The sequence below is a fragment of the Colletotrichum scovillei genome (genome assembly GCF_011075155.1).
Source record: "Colletotrichum scovillei strain TJNH1 chromosome Unknown Contig00007, whole genome shotgun sequence".
Classification (NCBI taxonomy): domain Eukaryota; kingdom Fungi; phylum Ascomycota; class Sordariomycetes; order Glomerellales; family Glomerellaceae; genus Colletotrichum; species Colletotrichum scovillei.
Genome location: NW_023336265.1, coordinates 1,163,057 through 1,188,452, shown reverse-complemented (window position 1 = coordinate 1,188,452; position 25,396 = coordinate 1,163,057). Strand labels below are relative to the sequence as shown.

Here is a 25,396-nt window from a genome sequence, read left to right as displayed (position 1 = left end):
GGGTATCTTGCAATTTTATCACACTCTCCTCAGAAAGCCCAGTCTATCTAACAAACCCTATGCACACACACACTCTCTCTCTGTCTCTCTCTCTCTCTCTCTCTCTCCAACATCAAAGTTCTAGTTTTTGCCACTTGCGCAACCGGCCTCCGTACCGATAAATCAGCGCCGGCACGGGGATGAGCGCAATGGCGATGAACCCCAGCAGACTGTTGCCCCACCCGAGGCCGAGGGCGTCGTACATGGACGGACCCGCCATGGGCAAGAAGGCGGCGACGACGCTGCGAAACACCGTAAAGGCCGCCATGCCGGAGGCGGCGTAGGCCGGGTAGGCGTCGATGACGTAGGCCTGGATGGGCTGCCAGATGCCGAGGATGGCGATGCCGAACGGCAGCAGGCCGACGACAGGGGCCGCCCAGTGGGTGTGGAACTGGGCGGTCCAGCCGTACCAGAAGAACGTGACGGGGAGGAGGGCGGCAAAGTAGATGCAGTCGGGCAGGCGCATCTCGGGCTCGTAGACGCCGTTGTTGGCCTTTGTCATGCGGACGACGGTGCGGTCGGAGAGGAGGGTGAAGCAGGCCATGCCGATGAGGTAGCCCAGGCCGAGGGGGATGTAGACGAGCCCCGTGGTGCCGACGGAGAAGCCGTAGGTGGAGGAGAAGACGAGGGGGATGGTGCTGAAGAGGAGGTAGAGGACGCCGTAGGCGAAGGCGCAGTAGAGGCTTACGCTGAAGAGGATGGGGGAGAGGAAGAGCATCTTGATGGGGCGGACGAGGCCGCGGAGGAGGACCTGGGAGGTGGACTTCGGCGCGGTGCCCGGGGCGGTGGTGTCGTCGTAGACGCTTCGGAGCTCGGGGCGGTTCAGTTCTTTGCGGAGGCGGGCGACTTTGCGGTCGATGAGGACGCGGGGGTTGGTCTCCTGGTTGAAGACGGCGATGACGAGGGCCATTGGCGTGGCGGCGATGAAGGCGATCCACGAGCACCAGCGCCAGCCCACGTCCTGAGCGACGAAGGCGCCGACGATGGGGGCGATTGTCGGGCCGATGAGGGGCCCAACCATCCAGATGGAGATTGCGGTGCCGCGCTCGGCGATGGGGATCATGTCTGCGATGACGCCGCCGCCGATGGCGAGGCAGCCGGAGCCGCCCATGCCCGTGAGGAAGCGAAACACGATGAGGGAGTTGAGCGTGGGCGCGAGGGCGCAGCCTATGAGCCAGGCGCAGAAGAAGAAGTTTGCGGCCGTGAGGACAGGGCGGCGGCCGTACATTTCGGAGAGGGGCGCGAGGATCAGGGGGCCGACGGCGTAGCCTAGGAGGTAGATGCTCACGGGCAGCGTTCCGAGGGTGAGGTCTGCGTTGCCGTAGTCCTCGTTGAGGTACTCGATGGCGGGGGCGAGGATGGACGAGGCGAAGGGGGTCATGAAGGTGATGCCGGCCAGGAACCAGATGATGATCCACTTGCGGCGCCGGGGGAAGTTCATGGGCATGGCCGGGTCGTCTTGGGAGTCCCAGCCGACGAGGCCATTGTCGAGGTCGGAGACGGGGTGGATCGTGGGAGGGAGCTGCTCCTTTTCCTTTTTGCGGCGGGAGGAAGCTAGGCTTGCTATGCGGGAGAGCCGACTTTTGGCGCTGGTGTGGGAGTGTCCTGTATGTATGCGTTCGACGACGATGTCCTGGAAATGGAGTTAGCGCAGAACGAGTATCATGAAGTATAAAAGACATTAGGTTGTAAAGGAATTGGGCACTCCCAGAGAAGTCATAGGAAAAGACAAATATAGTGCCAATGGCCATTGAGCCTTGGCAAACTCTTAGGCAGGCGCGAAAGTCTTGCCAAGGAACATCTGCGAGAAGGTTGAAACTCACCTCCTGGTACGGCTCGCTGTCGGGCGTGTCCTCAACATCGTCGAAGCTCTTTCTCTCTTCCATTTCAGTCTTTTCACCCTTTTCCAAATCGCTTGATGCGTTGAAGTTTTGTCGAGTGTCCCGTTCCGTCAGGGTGCCCTGCTCCGAAGAGGATGCTCGGTGCCCGTGGGCGCCGGCCGGCGTCTCCACGTCCTTCTCGGACGTCATTCTTGGCTGACAAAAGTGGATGATGCCTATGAATGAGCAGTCGATAAAAAGATTGGTTCAAGTAGTTGGAAGTGATACCACCCGAGATTGAAAATTAGGAAGGAGGGGGTTTTGTAGGTGAAAAGAGAATGAATGGGAAATTGAGAATGAGGATGGGAAAGAGCAATGGGCCCGGAAGTAGCAGCCGGCGGGAGGAGCAAGCAAGTATCCGCGTGCCTGGCGTATATATCCACCTAGCAATAATACCTACTCAGCTGCGCTGCCGTGACTCTACGGCGTGAGCAGTAAGGAAAACTGCTTTAGTAATTCTAACCCGAGACCCCCCTCTCCTCTCCTTTCCTTTTCCCCCCAGTTGCCGCATCTACCCTTGTGTACTATGTGTAGGGAAGGGCGCGAGGGCGAGGCAAGGGCGACGATCAGTCGAGGTGAATGGTGTAACGTTATTCGACCAGTACTGTCCAAAGTCCCCATTTCCATCATCTTTCGGCCGACCCCCCCTTGCGACTTGCAGGCTAAACCTGCAGGAAGGTGCGTTTTAGCCTCTCTTCCGCCGCCGGGGTTTTCGCTCCCCTCTGCGTTCTCTGAGTCGGGGCTAACAACTCCAGGTTTTTATCTCCGTACCCGCTTCGAGGCGGGCATAGTTGGGGTCTGGGGGATCGGGGATTGGAGGGGCACATAGTATGGATACACAAAGAATGAGAAGAATGCAGGTTGAGTCTACCTTAGGTAGGGTGTGGTGGACCTCTGAGACTAAGGTACACACTAAGGACAAGCAACCTCGGATCTTGTTTCTCAACGATAGGCGGTGACGGCGACGGGAGAGTCTAGGACGCGGGGTTCGTTGGAGACGGAGCCGTGGATTATCCATGGAGATCCGCAAAGGGACAATGGGATTCGGGGCTGACCACCAGTACGGCAAATCGGCAGTGTTGGGCATTCCGTCATCTCTCTGCCGTGGCATGCTTAATTCCGCGTTTTCTGATTTAGTTTCCGCAGCTGGTGGTCATTGGTTGCGAGCTGGAATGGTGTTTGTAAGCTTCATGTACTTATCTAAGGCAGGCAGCTGTCACGGCGGAATTGTAAATTGTATCAAATGCATATACGGCTGTAGTGTAAGTACCTATGAGCACGAAGCCTGTTAGGAAATAAATGATGAAGTTCCAATTACCAATGCAACGAGAGTCTTAGAGTTTGTAATCAATCAACTTTAGAGATAGAGTTCATTTACAACTGTCAGATTACGGATACTACTGCGTACAGACTCAACCACTGGTCAATGCGCCGCCTTTCCAGTTCTCAAGAGCCAAGTCTCGCACAGACCAGAAGCTGCAACAGCTGCAATGAGGTGGAAGGTTGTAACTTGTAACCGTTCCCCGGCTCCACTTCGGTTGCCAATTCCACGCCTTCCTTTCCTGACGCTCCCTGAACCTCCATTGCCCACTGCCGCACTGCGTATCTGCCCCGCAGCCTCCCGGAGAGCCCAGTGCCCACATGGGAAAGTTCAGCGTGGTTTCCACACTCTATCCATCCGCATACACTACTCCAAAAAAAGAAGACTTGAAAAGGGAAAGCCACCATCGATAACGCGGCCCCCCCTGGAAGTGAGTGGGGACCTCTTTCTCCAAACTGACGAAGCCCTCCTCCACCTTCTGCAACTGTGTCCCGTCGCAATACCTTTGATAATTGCGGCTATTCACTTCTTTCCATTGTCGCAGCTTCAACCACTCTTTCCCGAAAACAAAACCACCTGCGCACCTGTCTACTCACCTTGCGCACAAGATTACAATGCAATCGCACCACAGCCAAGTCTAGGCTCCTACAAGAAGTAAAGGAACCGACACCGGAACTGAACAGAGCTGCTAATACCACCACCACCACCGTGGGCGCATTCTTGCCCGCAAGACCCGACGATACCATAGCCCACGATGGCTTCCTCTTCAACCTCCTCTCCGACCCTCACCCGAACCGAGACCCTGAGCCTGGGAGCCCTCTCCTTTGCCGCAGTCGCAGTCCTCCTCAACGCCTTCCAGGGCGAGGGCGAGCCCCTGATAGCGTCACTGGCCCTCTCAGTCCTGGCCTTTGCGCTGGCCTACTCCATGATCCGATGGCTTGGCCCAGTCTTCAAGCAGGCCGGCTTCAAGGGTCGCGACCTCTCAAAACACCACCGCCCTGAGCTGCCCGAGTGCATGGGCGCCGTCTGCGCTGCCGTCTACCTACTCGTCGTCATCGTCTTCATCCCCTTCCCCTTCTACAAGGACATTGTTGCCGCCACTAGCGGTGGTGGAAACAGGGACGTTGTGTTCCAGGTTGAGCATGTACAGCAGGGACGATTCCTCCATCGCTTCCCCCATAGCAAGGTCAGTCTACCTCGTGTCTCCTTGGGCGCAACGCCATCACGAGAAGCCTTTCACTGACACATCCCAAATTCTCAGCTCGCCTCTTACCTATCCGCAATCATCTCCCTCCAGACGACCGCCCTCCTCGGCATTGGCGACGACCTCTTCGACATCCGATGGCGACACAAGTGGTGGATCCCGGGCCTGGCCTCGGTCCCCATCCTCGTAATCTACTTTGTCGACTTCGGCGTCACCTCCATCGTCATCCCGATCCCCCTCCAGCCCTACCTCGGCGAGCTCTTCGACCTCGGCGTCCTCTACTACATCTACATGTCCTGCATCGCAATGTTCTGCCCCCAGTCCATCAACATGCTCGCGGGCATCAACGGCATCGAGGTCTCCCAGTGCATCGTCGTCTCCCTCCTCCTCGTTCTGAACGACTGCCTCTACCTCTTCACGCCCTACCCCCACCCGGCCACCGACTCCCACCTCTTCTCCCTCTACCTCCTCCTCCCCTGGCTCGGCGTCTCCTTCGCCCTCGTCCTGCACAACTGGTACCCCGCAAAGGTCTTCGTCGGCGACACCTACTGTTACTTCTCCGGCATGGTCTTCGCCACCGTCGGCATCCTCGGCCACTTCTCAAAGACGCTTGGCCTCCTCCTCGTCCCCCAGCTCTTCAACTTCCTCTACTCGACGCCCCAAATCTTTGGTCTCATCCCCTGCCCCCGTCACCGCTTGCCCCGATTCAACGCTCGCACCGGCCTCCTCGAAACGAGTAAGACTCCCTGGAGCCCCGAACGCCAACCCCGGCCCCTCGTCGCGCAAGGGCTGCACCTGCTCGCCAAGTTGCGCCTTCTGGAAGTGACGGTGGACGAAAAGGGCCGCTTCGTGGAGACGAGCAACTTCACCCTGCTCAACCTGTGGCTCGTCTGGAGAGGTCCCCTGAGAGAGGACCGCCTCGCGTGGGAGGTCACTTTCCTCCAGCTCTTTGTCGGCCTGTTTGGCCTCTTTGTTCGCCATCGCCTCGCTCTGCTCATCTTTAAGGAGGATAACTGGGGTATGACGACCAAGAGATATTGAGCAGACCTGCCGTGTGTTACGGGCCTCGAGATAAAAGACCCTCTGGACCTCGCACGTTTATCAATGTTCACCAGCCCCGGAATTGTATCCCGTTCCGAGGATTTTCTTGTCACTATTTTCTTCTGTCTGGATCTCGCATCGCAATGGGGGACGGCACGGCCAGGAGGGCCGTCTGTCTGTACTATACCAAAAAAGAATTGGTTGAAGGTTTGAAATTGAGATACCCTGTAAGAGTACCTGGCGGGTATGTAAGACCCGAGATCGACACTCTTGAGAGATGGTCGGTAAAATCAAGATAGAATCCAAAAAAGTCACTTCACACAAGTAAAAGATCAGGGAAGCAGTAGTGTGTGAGCGAAAACTTAGGCAGCCTGTTTCCAGCTGCGAAAAAAAAAGAGCCATCCATTTGTCATGGGAGGGGTGTAGTAGTCCCGCACCGAGGCAACTTCCACGTCGCTCTCGGCACAGCTAACAAAGCCTAGAAATACACACGAAAACATGCCGTTCGTGGCAAGAGTAGTTGGAACCTCCTTTCCCGGTCTTTTCATCTCGTATCGGTCGATACCCGGCTCTTCACTGCGTCTGTCCGTTTGCCCCTTACGTTACGCCATAGACCCTCCCATCGAAGAAAAGATTCAGCTTTCCTGCCAGACGACGAAAACAAAATAGTGTCGAGATGGGCTTGTGTATTTTTCGTAAGACGTGCATTTTTCTTTTTTGCAGCTCCTCCCAAAAACAGCAGTAAAACGCAGTTCATCTGAAGACATTCCCGAAAAAGCGCTGACCAGAACCCGAGGAACCCCTTCCCCTTTCCCATTCCCATTGTCCGTCGCTGCCCAAACGCCAAAGTCAATCACCAGACTGTCGCCGCCCCGAAACGTTTTTGAAAATATTTAGAGGGGAAATAAAAGCCGCCGTGTCATCTGAGAAACTCGTGAACCCCGTTCTATGTTACAGCGTGTTGGCGGCCGCAGCCGCAGGATTCGAGTTGATCGTGTTACCCGTGACGGGTGTAAGAACATCCGCACTCTTCTCAACCACTGGAGAATCGACAATAGCATCGAGCGTTGGCTTCGTCTCCTCAGTGCCAGACAATGAGGTCTTCAGAGCGCCAGCAGGCTTAGCCTTGTTCATCCTGCTCTTGGTATAATCGCTAAGGCTCAACTTCTTCTTGACCGGACTCGGATGTGCCGCAACACCATTGACTGCAGTCGGAGCAAATGGACTAGGTAGACTGCTTGCAGAGAACGGCGACTGGATTGTCGACGGCGTTGTAGCACTGGGAGTCGCCGATGTGGGTCCATTGAAGGCTGGGACCGGTGGCATCGTGACTCGTAACTCCGGTGATCTCATCTTCAACGGGCTGCTTGAGCCATTCGCGGGTCCATCTGAAACGCTGTCGGTCTGCAGGGGCGATTTGACCGTGCTTGGCGAACTTGTCGGAGCATCCGACATCACGACATCACCAGCAGGAGGAGCGGCTGGCGATGTATCGCGGGCTTGATTGCCAATAGCCTTGGAGGGCAGGGGAGAATCAGCACTAGGCTTGACCTCGGCTGGTTGATCCACGTCCATGGGTGTTGGTTCCTGAGCGGACAGAGAAGAGAGTGACTTGCGTCTCTCAACTTCATCACAGCGTAGGCGGTGTCGATTGTTGAGCAACCGTTGCGAAAGAGAAATGATACGTCGTCGTGGCCTGGGTGTTTGGACGGGCTCGCTGTACCACTCGCCTTCGACAGGGTCGGTTTGTACACCGGCATCGCAGTAAACGGGACGAGGTGTAGATGACGTTCGCCCGGACTGGGAACCGACCGACTCTGCTCTGGAGGCAGGTGCCTTGAACGGATTCTGTGCCGTTGGTGACACGCCACTTGAAGGGGAATTCGACTTGCTTCGAGATGTTCCCGCATCGACGTAGTGTGTAGTGCCACTGGATGCGTTGCTGGTTGAGCTCCGTTGTTTCGTTTTAGAAGAACCGGAAGTAGATGCCGTGCCATCGGATGTTCGCTTCTTCTTGCGTGGAGGCTGTTGCTGTTCCATTCGTCGGAACGAGTCTTCAACCATTTGAACCTTGCGTTTGTCCCTGTCAGTCGGTTCTGTGAGGATACCTGGCCGATCCAATGAACCCTGGCGTACGGGCGTGCGATCACGACTAGGCGGTTTGCTGCGCTCAGAAACTGAACGACCGTCGTTGTCAGCGTCGTCTTGGTGTCCCTCGCTGGCTGCGCGACTGTTTGTAGCATGTCCGGTGCTGGTGGGAGAGATGGTGTGGGTTTTTGGCTTTCGTTGCTTCTTCTTTGCGGGAGGCCGAGACTGAACCTTCGCTTGGTGTTGTCTGTGGAAGCGAGCAAAGGCACAGTTGGCACCCAAGTCACACGCACAGCCGCCGTACTCGGACAATATCCGATGAATCCAGCCCGATAGTGTTTGGTACTCAGCCTCGTCCATCTCAGACTCGTTCTGCGTATTGGTGTCGTCGTCAGCGAGGCCCAGCAGATGCACTAACCGTGCCTGGAATTTCTTGGGTAGCCTAAAGTCCCAAGGTAGAGTAATTTGCTCGTTTGCCGCGATGTGTCTGTCGCTCATGAGCCAGAAATGATACTCGGATTGGCCTGACAGGTAAGTATCCAGCAGGGCGTTGGGTTTGCAGCTTCTTCGAACGAAGCGAGCCATCGATCCTTCTTTCCTGGTATCAATGTACAAAGGAAGCATGGGGTGGAAGAAAACAAAAGGTAACGGGGACGACAGTTCCTCCCATAGGTTTTCGGGATCTGCGCAGTAGTCCTTCTGGAATCCGATCACGCCGTTGAGTTCAATCAGAGGGACGTCTTTCTCAATGGCGGCAGGAGTAGCGAGATATTGCCATCGTAATGTCGTCTCTGGCGAAACAGGAATCTTCTTGCTCTCGACGTGAAGCTGACGCTTGCGAGCGTCAATGTCTTTCGGTAGCTTGGCAAAGACATCGTTGAATTCCTCGCCTGTCTCTTGCCTCATACGATCCGGTTCCCGAAGCCAAACTGACAAGGTATTGGAGACGAAGAGGCTTGCAAAGGAATTGATGCGAGTGATGGGGATGTCTGCTTCTTTGCTCATGGACAAGAAACCGTCCGAGTAATTGTGTATTTGGAAATCGCTCGGAAGGTCCGGGGGAGTAGTTGCTGGGCTTGGGGGGTGGCCGTTGGGTTGTGATCGCCCACCATTTCCGTAGGAAGGACTTCGCTTTGCGTTCTGGGAACTGATCGAATGTGATGGCCGATGGGACGACTTCACCTTCTTGGTTGGGTGAGGGTGGTCGCTCGGACTTCCGTGCTTTGCATTCTCCTGGCCCACAGGGTGGCCATTCAACTGCAAGTCCGTTGGCTTTGGCTTCTTCTTGTGGCTTTTGGATGGCGGGCGTTTGGCCTTCTTATCCGGTATGGTTTCTGTCGTGGGACCATTCTTTAGTCGCCGGGTTCGCTCGATGGCCTTTTGTCGATCTAGGGGACGCGGCTTGCAATCAGCGCACGAGTGGGCAAAGTCTTCGCGTAGGGCCTCCTCGCGACTGTGAGGATAAAAGCAGTCGATGTGCTGCCACGTGTCACACGTCTCGCAATATATCGTGTTTCCATCATCGTCAGTGAAGTTGCAGATACACTTGATCGTGTACGGCTCTTCTTCCTCTACCGTCTCGGCCTTGCGTGGCACATTATGTGTTGAGACCGGTACGCTCGGAGCGAAGAGGGTCTGACTAGGAGTCGCGGTCTGCGTCGACAGCGGCTGGGGCTTTTCGGTCATAATCTAGGTTTGCCTCGTGGTGCGGATTGAAGTCGAGGTATTGGGTGAGATGATTACTGTTGCGGCCTGGGTAGCATGACGACGCCTGTCTAGACGCACAGGAACAAGCCGTCAAATGAACCACAGAAACAGCAGTACGCAGGGCCGTCGTCATCCGTCGGCGGGAAGGGTATGGTCGAGTCGAGGGTTCTCGACGAAGATGGGGAAGGTAAGACTCGGTGGGATTGTCGAGTCTGGCTCACAAAGGACAGGTCGTCGCAGAGGCGAGGAACGGTCCAGCAAATCGCTTTTTCACACACCGCGGTCGTCCCGAAACCAGGAAAACACCAGTAGGTTGTCACAAGCGTGTGTTGTAGGCGTCGTGAGGTGGAAAAGTTTTCGAATTGTGATCGCGAAGAGCGTGTCCACGAACCGATCGAAGCCAGAAGACGGATCAAGTCGAAGAAAGGGTTGAGCGGTTGCGCCTCGTCGACGGGGAGGGATGGAGCGTTTCGAAAAGCTGAGCCGAGTCGAGGGGACGTAGTATGAGGAGGAAATCGAGTGTTGAGGACCGGAGGTGAGGGAGAGAAGGGTGTTTTGGGTCGAGCAAATGAGGGTGGAAAAGAGATTGAAAGAGAAGAAGAGAGGGGGGCACGACACGAAGGAGAGAAAGATGGATGGGTCCCCCAAAGGAGCGTAGCAGAGACCAGCGGCGGTGGTAGCAGCAGCAGCAGCAGCAGTACCTGGGTAGGAGTAGGTAGGAGTGCTGGTGCTGGTGCTGGTGCGGTGCGGTGCGAGTTGAGCGAGACAGGTCCCAGTGCAGGAGCGTGCAGGCCGGAGCCCAGGCCAAGCCGAAAAGAGAGAGAGGGCGAACGAGTAGGAACAGTGACTGCACTGCTTAGGTTGGGGGACTTGGACTCTGCGGGCTTGGGGACTGACTGGCACCTTGTGCTTCGGTGCGCGGATTGCGGACTGGAAGATGGAGGGGAGGGAAGGCAAGGGAAGGGGGGGCGTCTTCGAAGATGGGATTTCTTGGGGGGGAAGGGCGATGAGGACTCAGGACGGGTTGCTGGGTGCTGGGATGCTTGGGGAGCATCGCACCTGCTCAGCTCAAGATGCCCTGGCACCTGGCTCGTTGCCCGCTGGCTGGGGAGCACTGGCTACCACCAGCCAGCCTGCCAGCCGTCACAGCCTGGTATGGCCGGACTGCGCTGGTGGGAAGGGCGACAACAGGACGGGGGGAGACGAAAGAGACAGACGAGGAAGAGAGTGAGAGAGAGAACGGGAGACGAGGGCAGAAAAGCCAAAGCCCGTGTGTAGGGAAAACAGGGTACAGAGGTACCGGTACTTACTTGAAGCTAAACCCGAAAGGCGGTGGGCACGCTGATATGAGTGGCTACAACCGTCCAATCAGGTGCCTAGCGCAGATCCATGATGCCTCAGGCAGAAGAGGTTTCAGGCCGCAACCAGACACAGAGAAAATGGGAAAGTGTGTGATGGTTCCCGCCTGATGAAGGACTGGTGAGTGCCTTGTTAGCCCTCCGCACCAGACGCACCTGAAGGGTCGACCAGGCAAAGAAGAAGGCGGAGAGGAAAAATGAAAAAAATAAAAATCCAAGTCTGGGTGGTAAAAGAAGCAAAATGTTGGAGAGAAAGTGGAGTGAAGACACTATCCGCAATAAGTGTACCGAAAACAAAATGAAGGAGGCATTCGACTAGAACAGACTCTCATCATCTTGATGAGAGAGCAGCAGCTGGCGGCCACGGGATGTCGGTTTGATGTGAACAAAAACAAGAGGCAGACTCGTCTGGTGGGAGTGGAGGGACAAGAAGCGGCATGCAAAGATTTAATGAGTAATAAGAGAGAAAGAAATGGGCAGGCAGCGTGGTGTTGGTGTTTGGTGCGAGTTGGGTGACCGACCCTCTCTGGCCCTAGCAGAAACGGCGGGCGGATGTGACGGGAGGAGCGAGAGGTGGAACGACCGAGGGCGAAAGGCGACGGCAGACTGGTCAAGGCCTGGTCGAAGGAGGGGTGACCCGCGCGACGGGAGTGACTCTGCGTGCGCCATACGGATGGATGGGTTCATGGATGCCTTGCTTCGCTGGTTTCTGCCTGCAAAAGAGAGGGCATCCGCGTGCCGTGTGCGGGAGTCGTGTGCGGAGACGAATAAGGTATCCATCAAGTAGGTAGACGAGGGCGTAGGCGGAAGTGAACGACTGTGAGCACTGAATCCCTATTGCCGTAAGTCAGTAGGGGAGAAGTCGACGCCAGAGACACGGGAGAGACTGAGAGAGAGTATGTGACTGGTATCTGGCCGATGGAAGGCTAGGCATAAGCGCAAACGTAGGTTTGATTGCCTGTGTGCTCCGTACTATGAGCGGGAGAATGCCGGCGTCGTGTTGATCTCCTCGTCGAGTTCCAGTTGAACAAGCGTCGGATTCGATGCCTTCAAACATGGTAGCGTCTTTGGAAAACCAAACCAGCAAAATTCAAGACTGAGAATCGGGGATGACCATGGCTTTCATCCCATCCCGAGGGAGACGTGAGGCCCGGCCAATTATGCGCAATCTGGACATTCTTAAAATAGGAGGGCTTCGAGTGACTTGACTTTGGCGCGTCGTTTCGTAAGAAACCTTTGTACCCTTGCCCCCCTTTTTCAGCCTGACTTGTGAACAAGTGAGTGGTTGCTCTTCTCTGATTTGTGCTAGGTAGGGAGCTATACGACGTGGGCGAGTGGCAAGAGTCACTTTCCGGTTGAGGGCAGCCCAAGTCCAACCCGCCAGGGCGCCAGGGGTAGAAGAAGCCAACGAGACTGGAGAGACACTCGGGGGGCCCTCCGCTCGAGGTGAGATGGTGAGTGGTGAGACTGAGAGAGAAGGCCTCTAGTCTAATGGGAGGCTACTACGTATACTACGTAGGCAGACTTCGAAGGCGCCGTCATCCACTCCGGACTCCACTGCTTCCAATGCTCTTCGCATCCACGTCCAACATCCACTTTCGTCTGCCTCTCTCTGGTCCCATTACAGACGAAGAGAGCTTCTGATTTCTCATCGCAGAATTGTGTGTCCAGCCGAAAAGGTACGAATACCGCAGTCGAGAGTTCATCGCGTCGAGGGCTACGGAAACGAAGCGGACGCTACACCAAACTCAGCCACCCATAGTCAGTACGTACACACCTCACCGTCACCGAAGACGGGAGTGACTTGCAGGATAGATAGGCCGAGGTACCTTAAGGACTTCAAAGGAAGCAAAAGGAAGAAAAGGTACATCTCTGTACGTCTCTAGCTGAGTGACTCTTTTCGGCTGCAGTGGGATCGGATTGGATTGGATTTCCATTGGACAAAGTGGGGCTTACCTGCGAAAGGGCAGCATTTCTGGTGCTCCTTCTAAGAACCCAAAATGGTGAAGTCCCTCCTCCCCCCAAGTCTCAAGTCGCAAGCCGCAAGTCTTACGGCGTAGCGTCGCGTCCTGCCGATTCCCACTTGTCTGAGGTCTCAACTCAACATCCCGCTCCCTTCTCTCATTGGTCAGTAGATTAATCTGGGAATGGCCGACCGGGTCTTACTGCCAGGGCCTAATATTATCGTGCATGGAGCCGGTCTTTCGCTCCCTGCAACAGGTCGCCCTTCCCCCTGGTCAAGCTGGAGACCTGCAGTTTTGCATGCGACTTTGCGTTGGAGTTTTGGAGGTGACAAACAGCTCCGACTCGGATGCGCAAATGTTGACTCTGGACTGCGAGAGAGTCTCTGTCTCTGCTCACCCACGCCCGCGGCTGACGGAAGCTTTCGCTGGTTGTGTCGCAGAGGTATCTTTGCCGTAAGGTCAACCACCCGCAGAGGCGGCCCTTGATGACTGCAGCTGAAGCTCTTCCACCATCACCCTTTCCGTGAAGCCTCATGCACCGCTCGTCAACTCAAGGCGACAACAGCATGCAGCTTGAAGTCATCATCACTGCAGGCTGATGCGAAGCGTCCCCTCTCGGCACTGGAACTTCAACCCACCCTTTCGTTCGACACTTCGGTACGGAGTAGCGTAGACTGACTCTCGCCTCCAGTTGCTCTCCTTTTTTTTCTCCAAAATCCCACGCCGTCGCCCGATGCCCCTTCAACCATCTGCGCCAGATGGCTCGACCCCTCACCAAGACAGACTAGGTTGGCCTCCAAGAGCTCGGTAAATGGCACGCTGCGTTGAACTCTACTGCGAACTGTGAGTGTGTACGCAGAAACGGAGGCATGGGGGGCGGCCCTTTGGGCTGCTGAGGTGTCATCTATCTGCCTCACCAAGCCATAGTTGCAGAAGTATCGGTACTTTGACTACCTTCAGTCAATGCTCCTCAGGTCCAGCACAATTGCGCGCCTCGAAATGCGACCACGCGCGGCGCCTTTGCGAGCAGTTGTGGTCCTTGTTGCCCTTGGGTTGACTGGTTGCCCAGAGCGCCCGGGTGCTCCAAGTACAGTACGACGTAGGGGGGGACATCAGTGCCCGCTGCCGTCTCGAAGGCTCGTTGAGCCTTTGCCGTTCATAATAATGCTTCCGAGGTGATGGGATCGACGGGAGGAACTGCGCTATCCTTTCGCTTTCTCGCCCCATCCTTCTCCTCAACTGGAGATACTGAGTAGACAAACAAAACAAAGAGTCGCGGTTTTCCGTCGTCCATCCGCACCCAGCTGGCGTAAAGGGCCCCGGCATGATTCGCGGCCGGTGTCCTTCTAGCTAGGATCTCCCTGTCCTACGATCGCGTCCTCGAGACTTGTCCAGACGTATGCGACACTGATAGCCGGGGCTGCAGCTGAGTTGTCGAGGTGCCCGGTACTTGTTGGCCACGGTCCCCATTCATCGTCCAAGCAGGTTGGCCACACTTTCCGGTTCACTCGAGCACTTGTTTGCGCCAGCTCCCTGCACTCGACGATGGACTGATTGGGACAAGCCGACGGACCCGTGCACCACTGTTTTCCCACCATGAAAGACGCATGAGATGGTGTGGCTCCTGGTGTGGCTACCTTTCCCCTCAGGTCATCATCCATGCCGTAGCACGACTTCTTGAATCGCGGACGGAGTTCTGTCCAATCACGAAACCTGCGCAGTCGAGATCTCGAAGATGCTTGGATCGAAATGCGCACCAAGCAGTTCTGGCTCTGACACTGAAGAGCTTGGAGGAGCCAGCGGCTTGTGATGATGGAGAGACCCTGAACAGTTTGGCTGGCACTGGGCTTTCAATGCTCAGGTTGCTGTCTGTCTGCTTCGGTTCTGTCCACGGGACCAAGGTTCCAGGGATCTTCCAACGAAACCTTGGCCGTCGAAACAGCCCAGCTGCTCTGTGTGACAAGGCTCCAGCCGTCGTCGCATAAGAGTGAGCACAGGCGGAGGCGAAAAGTCAAGCCCATTCTTGTGGCTAGATGCTGACAGCTTCTTCTCGTGTGGCGCTCCGTCTTGTTTGCGCATGGACGACTCCTTCAATGCGCAAGTGGTGATATGGCACTCGCGACGCAATTCCATGGTCGCAACTCGTGATCGAGCGACTCGGCCGTTTCAATCTCCAAAAGACGAAGGCGGGAGGCAATCTGGAGCTGGGAAGTTGATAACGAAAGTGGGATCTTTGGAGGGGAACGAAGCAGAAGAGTGGGAATTTTACGGTGGCCCGTGCATCGACGACGACAGGATTCGATGTACCTTTTGGGACATCATTCAAGAGGCTCTGTCGTTGTCTACTTGCTTTGGTCCAGCAATAGCATTATTTCGGAGACTCCTTGTGATTATTACTTCTTCAATATGAGTCTATAATCAGATAGCTCTACCTCAATGTACACATCTATTCAAAAGGGTACCGCTTGCTCTACGCCAAAAGATATGCAGTAAAAGGTACCTCCAATGTCGCCATGGTCGCTGGGGAAGGCAAAGGCGCTTGTCCCAACCAAGGTCCACCTAGCTCCATCCAATCAGATCGATCTGTGCTTGTCCCCATGACGTTCTCCCTCCGAACCCAGCCCCGTTCGTTGCTCACCACCTACCAACCAAAGCCACTCGCAGGAACCACTTCTCTATCACCTCCCATCATCCTCACGCTAAACATCGAACCTCGGACGCCGACGAGTACACACCGAGCATCATCAACGACGTCGAGACCGCCGTTGTTTGAACCGCCCATATCCCATCTATCTAATCACCAAACAACCTCAACCTCTACCCGCGATGAGGTTCGCCACAGCTGTCATCGCCTTCCTCTCCGCCGGTCTCGCGCCGGCCGGTGCCAGCGTCCTGGTTCAGAGAGACCAGTCCATCATCGTTAACGATGACCTCAAGGTCCCTGGCGACTCGCCTTTGGAGCTCTGCCCCAAGTCCCACGATGAGGACATTGTCACAATCGACAGCGTAGACCTCTCTCCCAACCCTCCTCAGGCGTAAGTTTGTTTGCAGCTGCCCCCAGTCTATGACGATGGATACCGCAGTATCGTGAAACGGGAGCCAGCTAACATGGTGTTTCAGTGGCAAGGAGCTCGTCATCAAGGCTTCCGGCACCGTCAAGCAGAACATCGAGAAGGGCGCCTACGTTCTTCTCCAGGTCAAGTACGGCCTCATCCGCCTTATCAGCACCAAGGCGGACCTGTGCGAGCAGATCGAGAACGTCGACCTCGAGTGCCCCATCGAGAAGGGTGTTCTCACCGTCACCAAGTCCGTCGAGCTTCCTAACGAGATCCCCTCCGTAAGTTTTGCCTCCTCTATATGAACCTTATCGGGTTATTGACAATATCTACAGGGCAAGTACACCGTCTTTGCTGACGTTTACACCGCCGATGACGTCCCCATCACTTGCTTGACCGCTCAAGTCGTTTTCTCGCGCAACACCAAGAGCTTCTTCAGCTTGGAGCTTTAAATTAATTACAAGCATACGAAGGTTTACGATGATGGGGCATGGGTTACAGTCACACGTAGCGATACATCCAGATTGCTGTTGGGGTTTCACTTCATCTCATAACACTGGTAGCATTAGGAATTTGGCATAACGCAGTTCAACTTCGCCCATGTGATGGATTCGTTTGAGGGTCCTTTTGAGTGTTCATTCTGCGTAGGAGTATCGGCATAACAATGCGTACGTACATAGGGTAGCGGTGCTAGGCATGTAGCTCGCAATTTATTCATGATAGGCCGGTGCGGTCCATCCAAACTCCGAATACGCTGCCGGCGTACCATGCTTTTGCCTCTTGGCCCTTACTATCCCCATACTCTGTGGAACTACATGCTTATTCGCCAAACAACCGGCGCACTCTGCGCAAAACACTGTCCTTCTCGGGGTCGTACGGGTGGTCCTTGCTCGGAATTTCGAGAACGGTCGGGAAAGCAGCAGTGTAGGTATCGACCCGATGTCTTATGCGATCGGCAATCTGTTCTTTCAATCAGTATATGTCCTCTTGGCTCAAGGCTTTGCCCCCCGCGATCGCTACTGACGTGTTGGTTGATGAGGATGATGCCAATGTCCTTCCTCGAAGTGAAGGATTCAAAGGTAGACTCGATCGTAGCGGTGTCCGTCTTGCTATCCACCACCAGGAAATTCTTTTCTTGGTCGGCACCCGTGCTGACATGCTGTGCACTTGTTAGTTATCTCGGGCCGCAATCGGAATCGTCGTGGAGTCGAAAGAGCGCACCCCAATGCCAGCGAGGAGGAGGCCGGTGACCGAGTCCTAGTTCTCAAGTATTAGCCATTTGTAATCGCTCATAGTGTCGAATACGCAAAGCGTCCTACCTCGTCGCCGATAACGGCGAGGAACTGGCGGTCCTTCATATCTGCTTGCGAAGCCATCTTGGATGACTTGTGCGGTTGTTGGAGAGCTTGCGATGGCCTAGGAGGTCGGCGGACGGATTGACGTACTTGCCTTGATTACCTGTACCCGACCTGGCGGCGGGCTGGCAGCGCTCCACCCCAGCATCTCACTGTGGCTGAAGTGTTGTTAGCGCTGTTCTGCCAGGTACTGCCTGCTGGAGCCTGAACTGCTAACAGGCTCGGATGAGGTGTGGGCGCTGCGACAGAAGCCAGTGAAGACCCCACTTGCAGCATTCTGGTACGTATCTCCCAGGTGTGCTTTCAGTTTACGGTCCATGCACATAAGGAAGGTACCCCTGTCGAAAGCTCCTCCTGCCTAGCAGCGGGACAATGGCCCAAAAATCAATAGACCCAGACTTCTTTGTAAACAATTTCACCTAGCGACGAAATCGACGACGACAACGACGACAAACGACACCGACGCAACTCTCGATCCCGTCGACCACGAAGCCATCGCCACCGAGGCTTTCAGGATTCCATCCCCCCAGAAGTCGCCTGTTGATGTGAAGAAGCGCAACCTGACAAGATGCCGCGTCTGGTGCGAAAGAAGCCGCTCTCTGAGCGCCTGAAGGCCATGCTGAACCCCATGGACTTCTTGCTCTGGCTATCGGAAGAATTGGAGACGAGAGATTGGGACTCAAAGGCACTGGGAACACAGCTTGGGCTCGGCTGCAACTTCGTGTTCCTCCTTGCTAGAGCTAACTGCGTAGCATCGGAGGTCGAGGATGATGTGTTCAGCGATGGGAGCTCCGGGGGCATCGTCACCTACATTGTCAGTAGCATCGAGTGTATAAGGGTTGCGCATCATGTTTGCTAATAAGTCCTTAGGTGCGGCCACTTGTTTGGATTCTCGGCCTCCTATCTGTCGCCAACGCCTTCTATACCATGTCCAGGACGAGGCAGTACCGATTATTCCAAGTCAACGTCGAAGACAAGCCGCACACCCCCTCAGCCCAACGAGTCAAAGCCAGGTCCGACCCGGCCGTCTCTTCGCCCCTGAGACTCTTGAACAACCTCCTGACTTCCGAGACTGCCGAGTCGCGAGCCCATCCCGACAGATCACACGACGTTTGGGAGCTAAGTGTCTGGGATCCTCTCCCGGTCTCTTTGCAGCTCTTCTGCCTCTTCAGCCCTGGCCACGTCCTCGTCTACTTGATGTTCCTCCCTCTGGTGCCCTTAGATCCCAGACCGAGTGTAACAGTTTTCAACTGCATTGTGCTGCAACTCATGCTTTCCGTCCAGCTGATTTTCGTCCAAACTCGGTATGCTCAGCAGATCAAGGATACGGCTATCATCCACAAGGAGGTCCTCCACGAGTACGACACCAAGTTCGTGCGGCCACGTCTTCACCCGGTTGTTCGCGATGTCGGGACACAGTGTTCGCCTGAAGAGGCTGAGGATGAAGGGTCCTTTGTCGAAGTGGGAACGCCTACGACGGTCATCAAGAAGGAGTTCGTGGTTACACCAAATCCTCACGTCAAGCAGGAGGACCCGGTCCACACTCCTCCAATTAGCAGCTTCGCATCCCGTCTATTTACTCCGACGTCTAAGAGGCGATCCGAGTCCTTCACCCCTGTGCCCAGTACTCGCTCGGTCCGGCAAAGTCTCCCGCCGGCACCCATGTACCAGTCGGCCTCAACGACAACGGCGAACACCGGAACCACGAGCTTCGGCGGAAACTTGGGTGTATTCAACCACGCGAACTCGCCACTCAAGAAGACGTCGAGTCTCAATGAGATGAATCAAGGCTTCATGTCGCCCCGGAACTCGAGAGAAATGGCTGCTCGGGAACAACGTCGAGGAAGCCCGCTGAAGCAGTCGGAAATTAGAAGATCGACTGGCTCAGATGCTCTCGACCACACGAGTGCTCCCGATTACAACCCCTTTGCCAGCGCGAAGAGGAACAGAAGTAATCAACAAGGGGAACGGTACCCTTCCAGATGGTCGGGTTTCCACTGAGAGAGGCTGACATACGTGGCATGAGAGATGGGTGACATTGCTCTGGGAAGACATTTTTTTTGCTTGATGGCTTCAAACTTATTTACAGCAGCATATAGCGGCGTTGGGCTGGTTCGGGCGGATGGTCAATTCCTGGGCCGGCGTTCTTCTCTGTTAATCAACTATTCGAGTCTCCAGACTGAATTTGTATTCTCCTCAATCAATGTTTTCTTGGTGAATGCGCATTATTCCCAGCACTGTTATCACGAAGCATCTGCAACTAGGCGAATTGGTGACCTTGTACCTTGCCACCCTTGGGTGTTTCTTAGGATACAGAAGTGGTTATACCTGCCTCATGATGGTGATTGAGCTTGTCTTGTCATTACTGACGTTGGCTACCCGCCAAGTTTGGTCCGCGAAATACCTCGCCCTGAACACTGGTTTCAGTGTTGCTGGACTTGGCCTGGACAAAGACCCATGGTCCCTTCGCTCGCCAGATCATGATACCCCTCGACTTTCACGTACGTCTACGCAGGGAAGAAGCTCTCCCGGTTGTTCGACCTCTGCTACAGCGAGGGATACAGAAGTGCCTCCTCATGTCGTTTCATTTGATGGTTGTTATTCATGGAAAATATTCGCTGTGCTGTCGAACACGGCCTTCTCGGCTTCAAACTTCTTGTAAGAGTTTCCAGGTAGTCAGACGCCTTTGTTAAGCCTATGAGCCTATGAGCCTTTGCACACATAAACACGAAGAACAGCAGAGCGAAAAGTTGAACTGCGGATACTGCGTTTTCCACAACCTATGCTGATTCTTCCCTTGCAGTAGGTTAACGAGCAAGGCGGTCAACAACGATACATGACGCCTTCTCTCAAATGATGTTTTGCTAGTCTCTAGATCCCGTCCTCATCAGGCCTTCTTGGTTATTCCCTCTTATTCGTTGGGTTTCACACTATGGGGATTGGAGAGGTCTTGTGGAAGGAGGTCAGTCCGATAAGGCAGGAAGACACCCTGGATGCTCGTAAAGAGCTTCGAGAGAAGACAGAGGCGCTGCACCTGCTCTTCTTAAGCATGACTCTGGCAAGAAGCACCGCAGCGCATTCAAGAACTTGTACCTCATGTGATTGATAAGGTATACTCGGTTCCTTGGAAGGAAGCGTCTAGTGATACCAGTTAGGAATCTCTATCATTCATTGCTACCCGAACCTCATTAACATGCTTGCGCTACGAGAATATGCTTTCCAAGCGGAATGTACTTCCTGCTTCATACTCAACAAATGTCTGGGTTAGATATTGGACTCTTCTGAAAGTCTTCGATTCACGATTCCACCAGCGATGAGCCCTTCGTAACGTTCTGTCCATGTCGTTGAAACACTCCTCAATGATCTTTTCGAGCTCTTGTGTGTACTCCGCCATGCATCTCGACAGGTGCGATGGGTCCCAGGTTTGAGTTCCGTCAAGATCTTTCACATCAACCTTGTATATGTGTGTGCCTCCCGCATTTATCTGGCGCAGCTTGCAGCGTGTCTTTGGTGTATCAAAATAGGAGCCAAAGCAAGAGCCATTTGAGGGGTCCCCGACAACCACGGACAGAGTCTCCAGTTTCGGAAAGTAGAATGTGAGTACCCAGGCTACCAGATCCAAGAATTCTTTCTCGCCTGGGATAGCCAGATGTCTTGTCTCTTGAATGACGTGTTCGAAATCGTCTTCACTGGCAATGTCTTCCAAAGATGCCGGACCTTGGTTCTGACAGAACAAGGTATCCAATTCCGGCTGATAAGGTCGAAATGGCACAGGAAAATCAATCGTGTCAATGGCCGAGCGCGGACGCATAAGATTGATTCCACTCAGTCTAGAGTTCTGGACGAATTGGCGAGACTCGTGACAAACATGCATCAGCACCGGGAAGGCAGTGTACACCAGCAACGACTGTGGTGTGTCGCATGTCGACGGAACGATGCAAACTTCTGGCTCGACTTCAGGAAGAGACAGCTTCCAGATCTCAGCTCGAATTTCTGGAGGCAATTCGCCAAAGAGGTGGAAATCCATTGCGCAGGCGCGGGTGACGGTTGCTCTGGTAGACGTCTAACAATAGAAGGAGGAGGGCGAAGCACAAAGGGAAAAGGGATGGGAAAGAAAGAAGTTCAATTGAGTTGGATTAAATGCTGGGAAGGAGTGTCGCCAACTTACAAGCAACTGCCTTGTTCCTTGAGTCAGGGGTTGACAGCAGCAGCAGTTCGTCGAGTCGTTGCGCCTTTTTGACATTGGCTGCTCAAACCTGTCGTCTCTTCCTGCGCAAGGATCTCCCTTTCCAAACGCAACCCATCATTTCCGATCTCTTACATCGCCGCCGGACATACACCTGGCAACGGGTTAATGAGTTCTTTTGCCGGCATCGTTGTTTGTTTACTCTTTATCTGTCTTACCATGCAGCATTTCTATCCCCGCATCTCCTCGAATTGAATTATGTCAACCCACTCAGCTCCAGCCACCGGTCGACCGCTCGATGCACCATCGTTTCGAGTCTTATCTAGACGTCCTGGACAGCAAGTCTCCGAAGGGTTTGGCCGGAAGTTAAATCTAAGCGCGCGCTTGAGGGCCGTCCTCCCAAGCCGCCGGGCTGAGAAGGGTAGCACCCATCGGAATCAAGGGTACTAGGAAACCGCCGAAAACCCTCGTTCGAGATCTAGACACTCTCCGACAAGTCCGCCTCGAGTAGGTCGAAGCTCTGACCGCATCACACGCTGGAACACGGCCAAGGAACTGGGCCGTCCTCGGAAAGCCCGATCATCTGAACCTGAGCCTCTTCTCCGGAGAGCTAACACGATCGCTCATCCACCGGCAATTAGATCTTCAAGAGAAGAACGAACACTGGAAGAACGTCGGTTGATTCACCGGGAGCGCAGAAGTCTGAAAGAGAGTGGAGATTACCTTGGCGTCACAGGAATCAACCCAGTCACAGGAGAACTAGACGTTGAGACACCGTCTACAACCAGCTTCAGCTCTGCTTCCTTGACTCTCGACCAAAAGCTGGAAGCCAGACACAAGTCGGAGTCTCGACGTACGCGCCGCGGTGCCGAACTCCTCACAGAAGAGGTGACCAAGCAGCTCCAGCAACGAGAAGAGCAAAGATTTGCCCGGAAAGATCGGGAAAAGGAGGCCATACGACAAGCACAGCGCAAGGTTCAGTGGCAACGCCATAGACAGCAGTGGTCTTCTGCCAAAGAGCCCATACTCAGCCCGATTGCGCAGTCAACCAAGAGCATATCGACTCGCGGTAAGCTAGCTTGTGTCGACATTGGGCTGATGTACTGACCAGTAAATCAGGTTCAGAAGCGAGAGACGCCCGAAATCTGCCCGAGCAAACAACCGCTCACCATTTGGGGATGGGCCATACTGATCCCAAATCTCACCTGCCCAAACATATCATCTCGGAAGAGAACGATGCTGATTCATCTGACACTGTGATACGAACCCCCCAAAGCAGACGATCATCCTTGGCATCCACCGCGGCTCAGGAATTCGGAAGAAACGGCCGCACCCTGGGCGGAGATCGAGAGCCTACGCAGTTGCCGCTCTCATTTGGAAACTCGAACTCTCCTCAAAGCATCAGTGAGAAAAGCCGACCAGGTCACTTCGGCCTCCCAGCATCAGCCACCAAAGGTCAAAGCCAGAAGGGCAAAGCCATGGAAAAGGAGCTACCACCCATACCTCAAGGACCTCAAAAAACGGTGACTTTTTTAGGCCAGCGACGCCCAGAGACAGAGCCGGGAGGCCGGCAAGCTCTCCGGGCCGTTTCCAACCCATTGGTTCTACGGAAAGCAGACGATCAGGATCCGCTGGGATACCACAGCAGGGAATTCTCAAGAAACCTGTCTCTAACCTCAGGCAAAATCCCCATCCGCCGTTCGAGGACAGTATCAGCAAGCGCAAGCCTGACACCTACAACCCTCTTGAGAGATCATATCCAGGGGAAAACATACCAACACCTAACCCTGGACTACCAGCAGCAGGCAGCAATCAACCGTTGGGAGGCAAGACAACTTATCCCACTGATCCGAGATACGGAAGTCCTGGACGGCGAGGAGGAATTGGCAGTAGCACCACTAGTAGTGGCTCGCCATTCATTAATCCAAAGTCACGAAGTCAACAACCAGCAGGCAGCCAAGACTCGTGGCCCACCAATCAGAGCGAACATATCCCCATTCGAGTCATTGTTGACATCCCAGATCGATCTGGAAAGCCCGCCGCTTCAAGAGAACCCGTTGGCCCGAGAGCATATCCAGGCGCTGGAGGACAACCTTTGCAAGGTGACCCAAGAGCTGCCAATCCCGAAAAGTCTCACCTTCGAGGACAGAGCAACATCTCCAAGAAGGATGGAGGTTCACGAGGACGTGATATGCCAACGGGAAGTGGGAAAGATGGAGGCTCTAAAGACAAAAGCTGCCACCACACCCATCACCACCATTATTGGCTGCGGCCAAGATCTTTCACAATCGAGCCTATGCCAAGAACAACCCGAGAGAAGAGTCAGCGAAAGCTGGAGCATGTTGCAGAATCGACGCGTGAGTCGACAGTGCGACGAACATATGTCAACGTCAACAGAGGACATCTCGACCGAAAAAGTGCGGCATCTAAGGACCGTCAAAATAAGGACCCAGGCTTTGGCACCAAAAGCAAGCCAAACGCTGACCCTCCAGCATCAAAACGATGCGATCCACAAGGTGGTCGAGAAATACTCTGCGAGAGATTTGGTAGACAGCGACAAGCAGGAGAGCCAAGTCGAGGACCATGTCACATCACACATGTCCACGTCTACATCACCCCTAACCGTGTTGGAGCAAGCCACTCAGCAGGGCCAAAGCAAGATCGCATCGACGGGGGCGGCGCGGGCCGCAGTGGCCAATTCGGGCAACAGGACGGCGGAAACTCGGAAACAGAGCCTCTCGGCCAGCGGAACGCCCAGACCGCTGCCTACCAGCCTCAGGAAGCCTCCTCCCGACTCTGTTCCGAGTAGGAGATTGCGGAACAAGTTGAGGATGATGAGGTTCTCGAACAAGAGCCTGTCAAAGTCAGAAAACACCGTGGCGGACGGTATAGAGGCGGTTAGCAGCCGCAAGAGTTCGAAAACGTTTTGCGCCATGAAGGGGGGAAACGACAATCGCCAGAATGCACCAACGGAGAACAAGCAGTTGTCAGCAGCCAGTCAAGCCAGGTTGAAAGCTGGCTGCAGCACGTCAACGACCCTGGTGAACAGCGACTCCGAAGGCGGCGACACCGGAGGTCGTTTGAAAAGAGACGTGCTGAGTAAGCGTGTGCTAAAGTGCGCCACCGACGGCAAGCAGATTGCGGGGAGCGTGGCTCGGTGGTATTGGAAAGCCATATCACCTTGCTTTGATCCGACATCGCCTGCCAGAAAGCGACTTGATACCAACGAGTCAACCTGGACTGACGTTGGGATGTTTCTCTTTGCGCTGAGTAGCGGATTCGTGCTATTGGCGACAGCGGTCCGGCTCGCGCAGGGGATTGCGTGGGTGATGCAGATGGTGCAAGGCTTGCTGGGGGGTTTGATTGCGATTCTCGGTTCCTGACAGCCGGTGGTGACGAAAAAGGGAGGTTGTGGAGGAAAGCTTGGCGTTGGAGCCTGACCAACCGCCGATCGGCACTGTAGGGACCAGGTCGGCTGGGTGAAGCGCTACGAAGGCCATACTCCGTATATCGGCTGGGTTGGGGGAAAGGAATGTTTGATAAGACGGAGGCCGAAAGCGCAGCGTCAAATGCACATGATACGATTCGAACGGGCGCTGTTTGAGCTTGTGTGGGGTAGTGGCAGGCCAAGCATGCAGCATGAAGGAGATCAACCCTTTCGAGACTTGATTACCTTGCTTCTCGAGTGCTTGGACAAGTTTGACAATGGCAGCACGAATGCAATGGCAGATGGCCCGGGTTGTTGATGGAGTTGACGCAGTATTGATATGCCGGTATGGCTACGGATACAGACATTAATCAAACAGAGTTGCACCACAGAGGGAGCAAGCCCGGGTATGCTTTCGCAATGCATGATGAAGTCGGCACCTCGGGCTCGGGTACGGTTACGGGCAGTGGTTATTGGGGAGGGTAGATGTTCTCCGGATTAGCCTGGGAGGGCTTGTTGGGATGACCGCAGGAGGGCCGGCCGATGCGGTGAAGCTGCCTCATGCTGGACCTTGCGTTTGCGACAGCAGCAGCGGCGGCGATCGAGGCCCTATCATGTTATCGCGTAGTTCTGCAGCGTCATCATCGAGTAAGCCCTCGGCGGGCGGATGTTGCATCCAGCTCCAGGATGGGATTCAGGGATTATTGATTCACGAATCACTGCCACTTTTGCTTGGGTTGAATGGACGGGCGATACTCCGTGATTCCGTA

At 54.8% G+C, this 25,396-nt stretch overlaps 8 protein-coding genes across 8 annotated transcripts; 4 read left to right on the top strand and 4 right to left on the bottom strand.

The window, feature by feature from the left end:
- Window positions 1–112: 112 nt before the first annotated feature.
- Window positions 113–2,337, bottom strand: HER10_EVM0000664 (major facilitator superfamily transporter; the record flags this gene model as incomplete). Its single annotated transcript, XM_035470435.1, has 2 exons — window positions 1,863–2,337; window positions 113–1,672 (listed from the first exon to the last, which is right to left on the bottom strand). Exons 1-2 carry the CDS (start codon window positions 2,067–2,069, stop codon window positions 113–115), a joined length of 1,767 nt encoding a protein of 588 aa, XP_035331163.1. The 5' UTR covers window positions 2,070–2,337.
- Window positions 2,338–3,505: 1,168 nt separating this feature from the next.
- Window positions 3,506–5,635, top strand: HER10_EVM0001346 (glycosyltransferase family 4). Its single transcript, XM_035471097.1, has 2 exons — window positions 3,506–4,426; window positions 4,502–5,635. The coding sequence occupies exons 1-2, from the start codon at window positions 3,995–3,997 to the stop codon at window positions 5,483–5,485; spliced, it is 1,416 nt and encodes a 471-aa protein (XP_035331207.1). The 5' UTR covers window positions 3,506–3,994; the 3' UTR covers window positions 5,486–5,635.
- Window positions 5,636–5,834: 199 nt separating this feature from the next.
- Window positions 5,835–11,829, bottom strand: HER10_EVM0012148 (PHD-finger domain-containing protein). The gene has a single exon (XM_035481549.1). It carries the CDS (start codon window positions 9,257–9,259, stop codon window positions 6,437–6,439), a length of 2,823 nt encoding a protein of 940 aa, XP_035331904.1. The 5' UTR covers window positions 9,260–11,829; the 3' UTR covers window positions 5,835–6,436.
- Window positions 11,830–15,107: 3,278 nt separating this feature from the next.
- Window positions 15,108–16,110, top strand: HER10_EVM0000606 (ML domain-containing protein; the record flags this gene model as incomplete). Its single annotated transcript, XM_035470380.1, has 5 exons — window positions 15,108–15,187; window positions 15,224–15,300; window positions 15,331–15,637; window positions 15,723–15,939; window positions 15,994–16,110. 5 exons carry the CDS (start codon window positions 15,108–15,110, stop codon window positions 16,108–16,110), a joined length of 798 nt encoding a protein of 265 aa, XP_035331158.1.
- A 367-nt stretch (window positions 16,111–16,477) lies between these two features.
- On the bottom strand, window positions 16,478–17,034 carry HER10_EVM0003530 (V-type proton ATPase subunit F; the record flags this gene model as incomplete). Its single annotated transcript, XM_035473204.1, has 4 exons — window positions 16,478–16,618; window positions 16,683–16,817; window positions 16,880–16,915; window positions 16,978–17,034. 4 exons carry the CDS (start codon window positions 17,032–17,034, stop codon window positions 16,478–16,480), a joined length of 369 nt encoding a protein of 122 aa, XP_035331358.1.
- A 354-nt stretch (window positions 17,035–17,388) lies between these two features.
- Window positions 17,389–19,117, top strand: HER10_EVM0009512 (uncharacterized protein). Its single transcript, XM_035478998.1, has 2 exons — window positions 17,389–17,827; window positions 17,884–19,117. The coding sequence occupies exons 1-2, from the start codon at window positions 17,582–17,584 to the stop codon at window positions 19,012–19,014; spliced, it is 1,377 nt and encodes a 458-aa protein (XP_035331725.1). The 5' UTR covers window positions 17,389–17,581; the 3' UTR covers window positions 19,015–19,117.
- A 1,098-nt stretch (window positions 19,118–20,215) lies between these two features.
- HER10_EVM0010314 (uncharacterized protein) lies at window positions 20,216–21,040 on the bottom strand (the record flags this gene model as incomplete). The annotated part of the gene is made up of 1 exon (XM_035479778.1): window positions 20,216–21,040. The coding sequence occupies one exon, from the start codon at window positions 21,038–21,040 to the stop codon at window positions 20,216–20,218; it is 825 nt and encodes a 274-aa protein (XP_035331776.1).
- A 2,540-nt stretch (window positions 21,041–23,580) lies between these two features.
- On the top strand, window positions 23,581–24,582 carry HER10_EVM0008460 (uncharacterized protein; the record flags this gene model as incomplete). The annotated part of the gene is made up of 2 exons (XM_035477980.1): window positions 23,581–23,889; window positions 23,983–24,582. 2 exons carry the CDS (start codon window positions 23,581–23,583, stop codon window positions 24,580–24,582), a joined length of 909 nt encoding a protein of 302 aa, XP_035331664.1.
- Window positions 24,583–25,396: the final 814 nt, after the last annotated feature.

Excerpts from the sequence above, each read along its gene's own strand:
- HER10_EVM0012148 (XM_035481549.1), bottom strand. The coding sequence starts at position 9,259 with ATGACCGAAAAGCCCCAGCCGCTGTCGACGCAGACCGCGACTCCTAGT.
- HER10_EVM0009512 (XM_035478998.1), top strand. The coding sequence starts at position 17,582 with ATGCCGCGTCTGGTGCGAAAGAAGCCGCTCTCTGAGCGCCTGAAGGCC. Across the intron at positions 17,828-17,883 it reads GGGGCATCGTCACCTACATT|GTGCGGCCACTTGTTTGGAT; the intron begins GTCAGTAGCATC and ends ATAAGTCCTTAG.
- HER10_EVM0001346 (XM_035471097.1), top strand. The coding sequence starts at position 3,995 with ATGGCTTCCTCTTCAACCTCCTCTCCGACCCTCACCCGAACCGAGACC. Across the intron at positions 4,427-4,501 it reads ATCGCTTCCCCCATAGCAAG|CTCGCCTCTTACCTATCCGC; the intron begins GTCAGTCTACCT and ends CCAAATTCTCAG.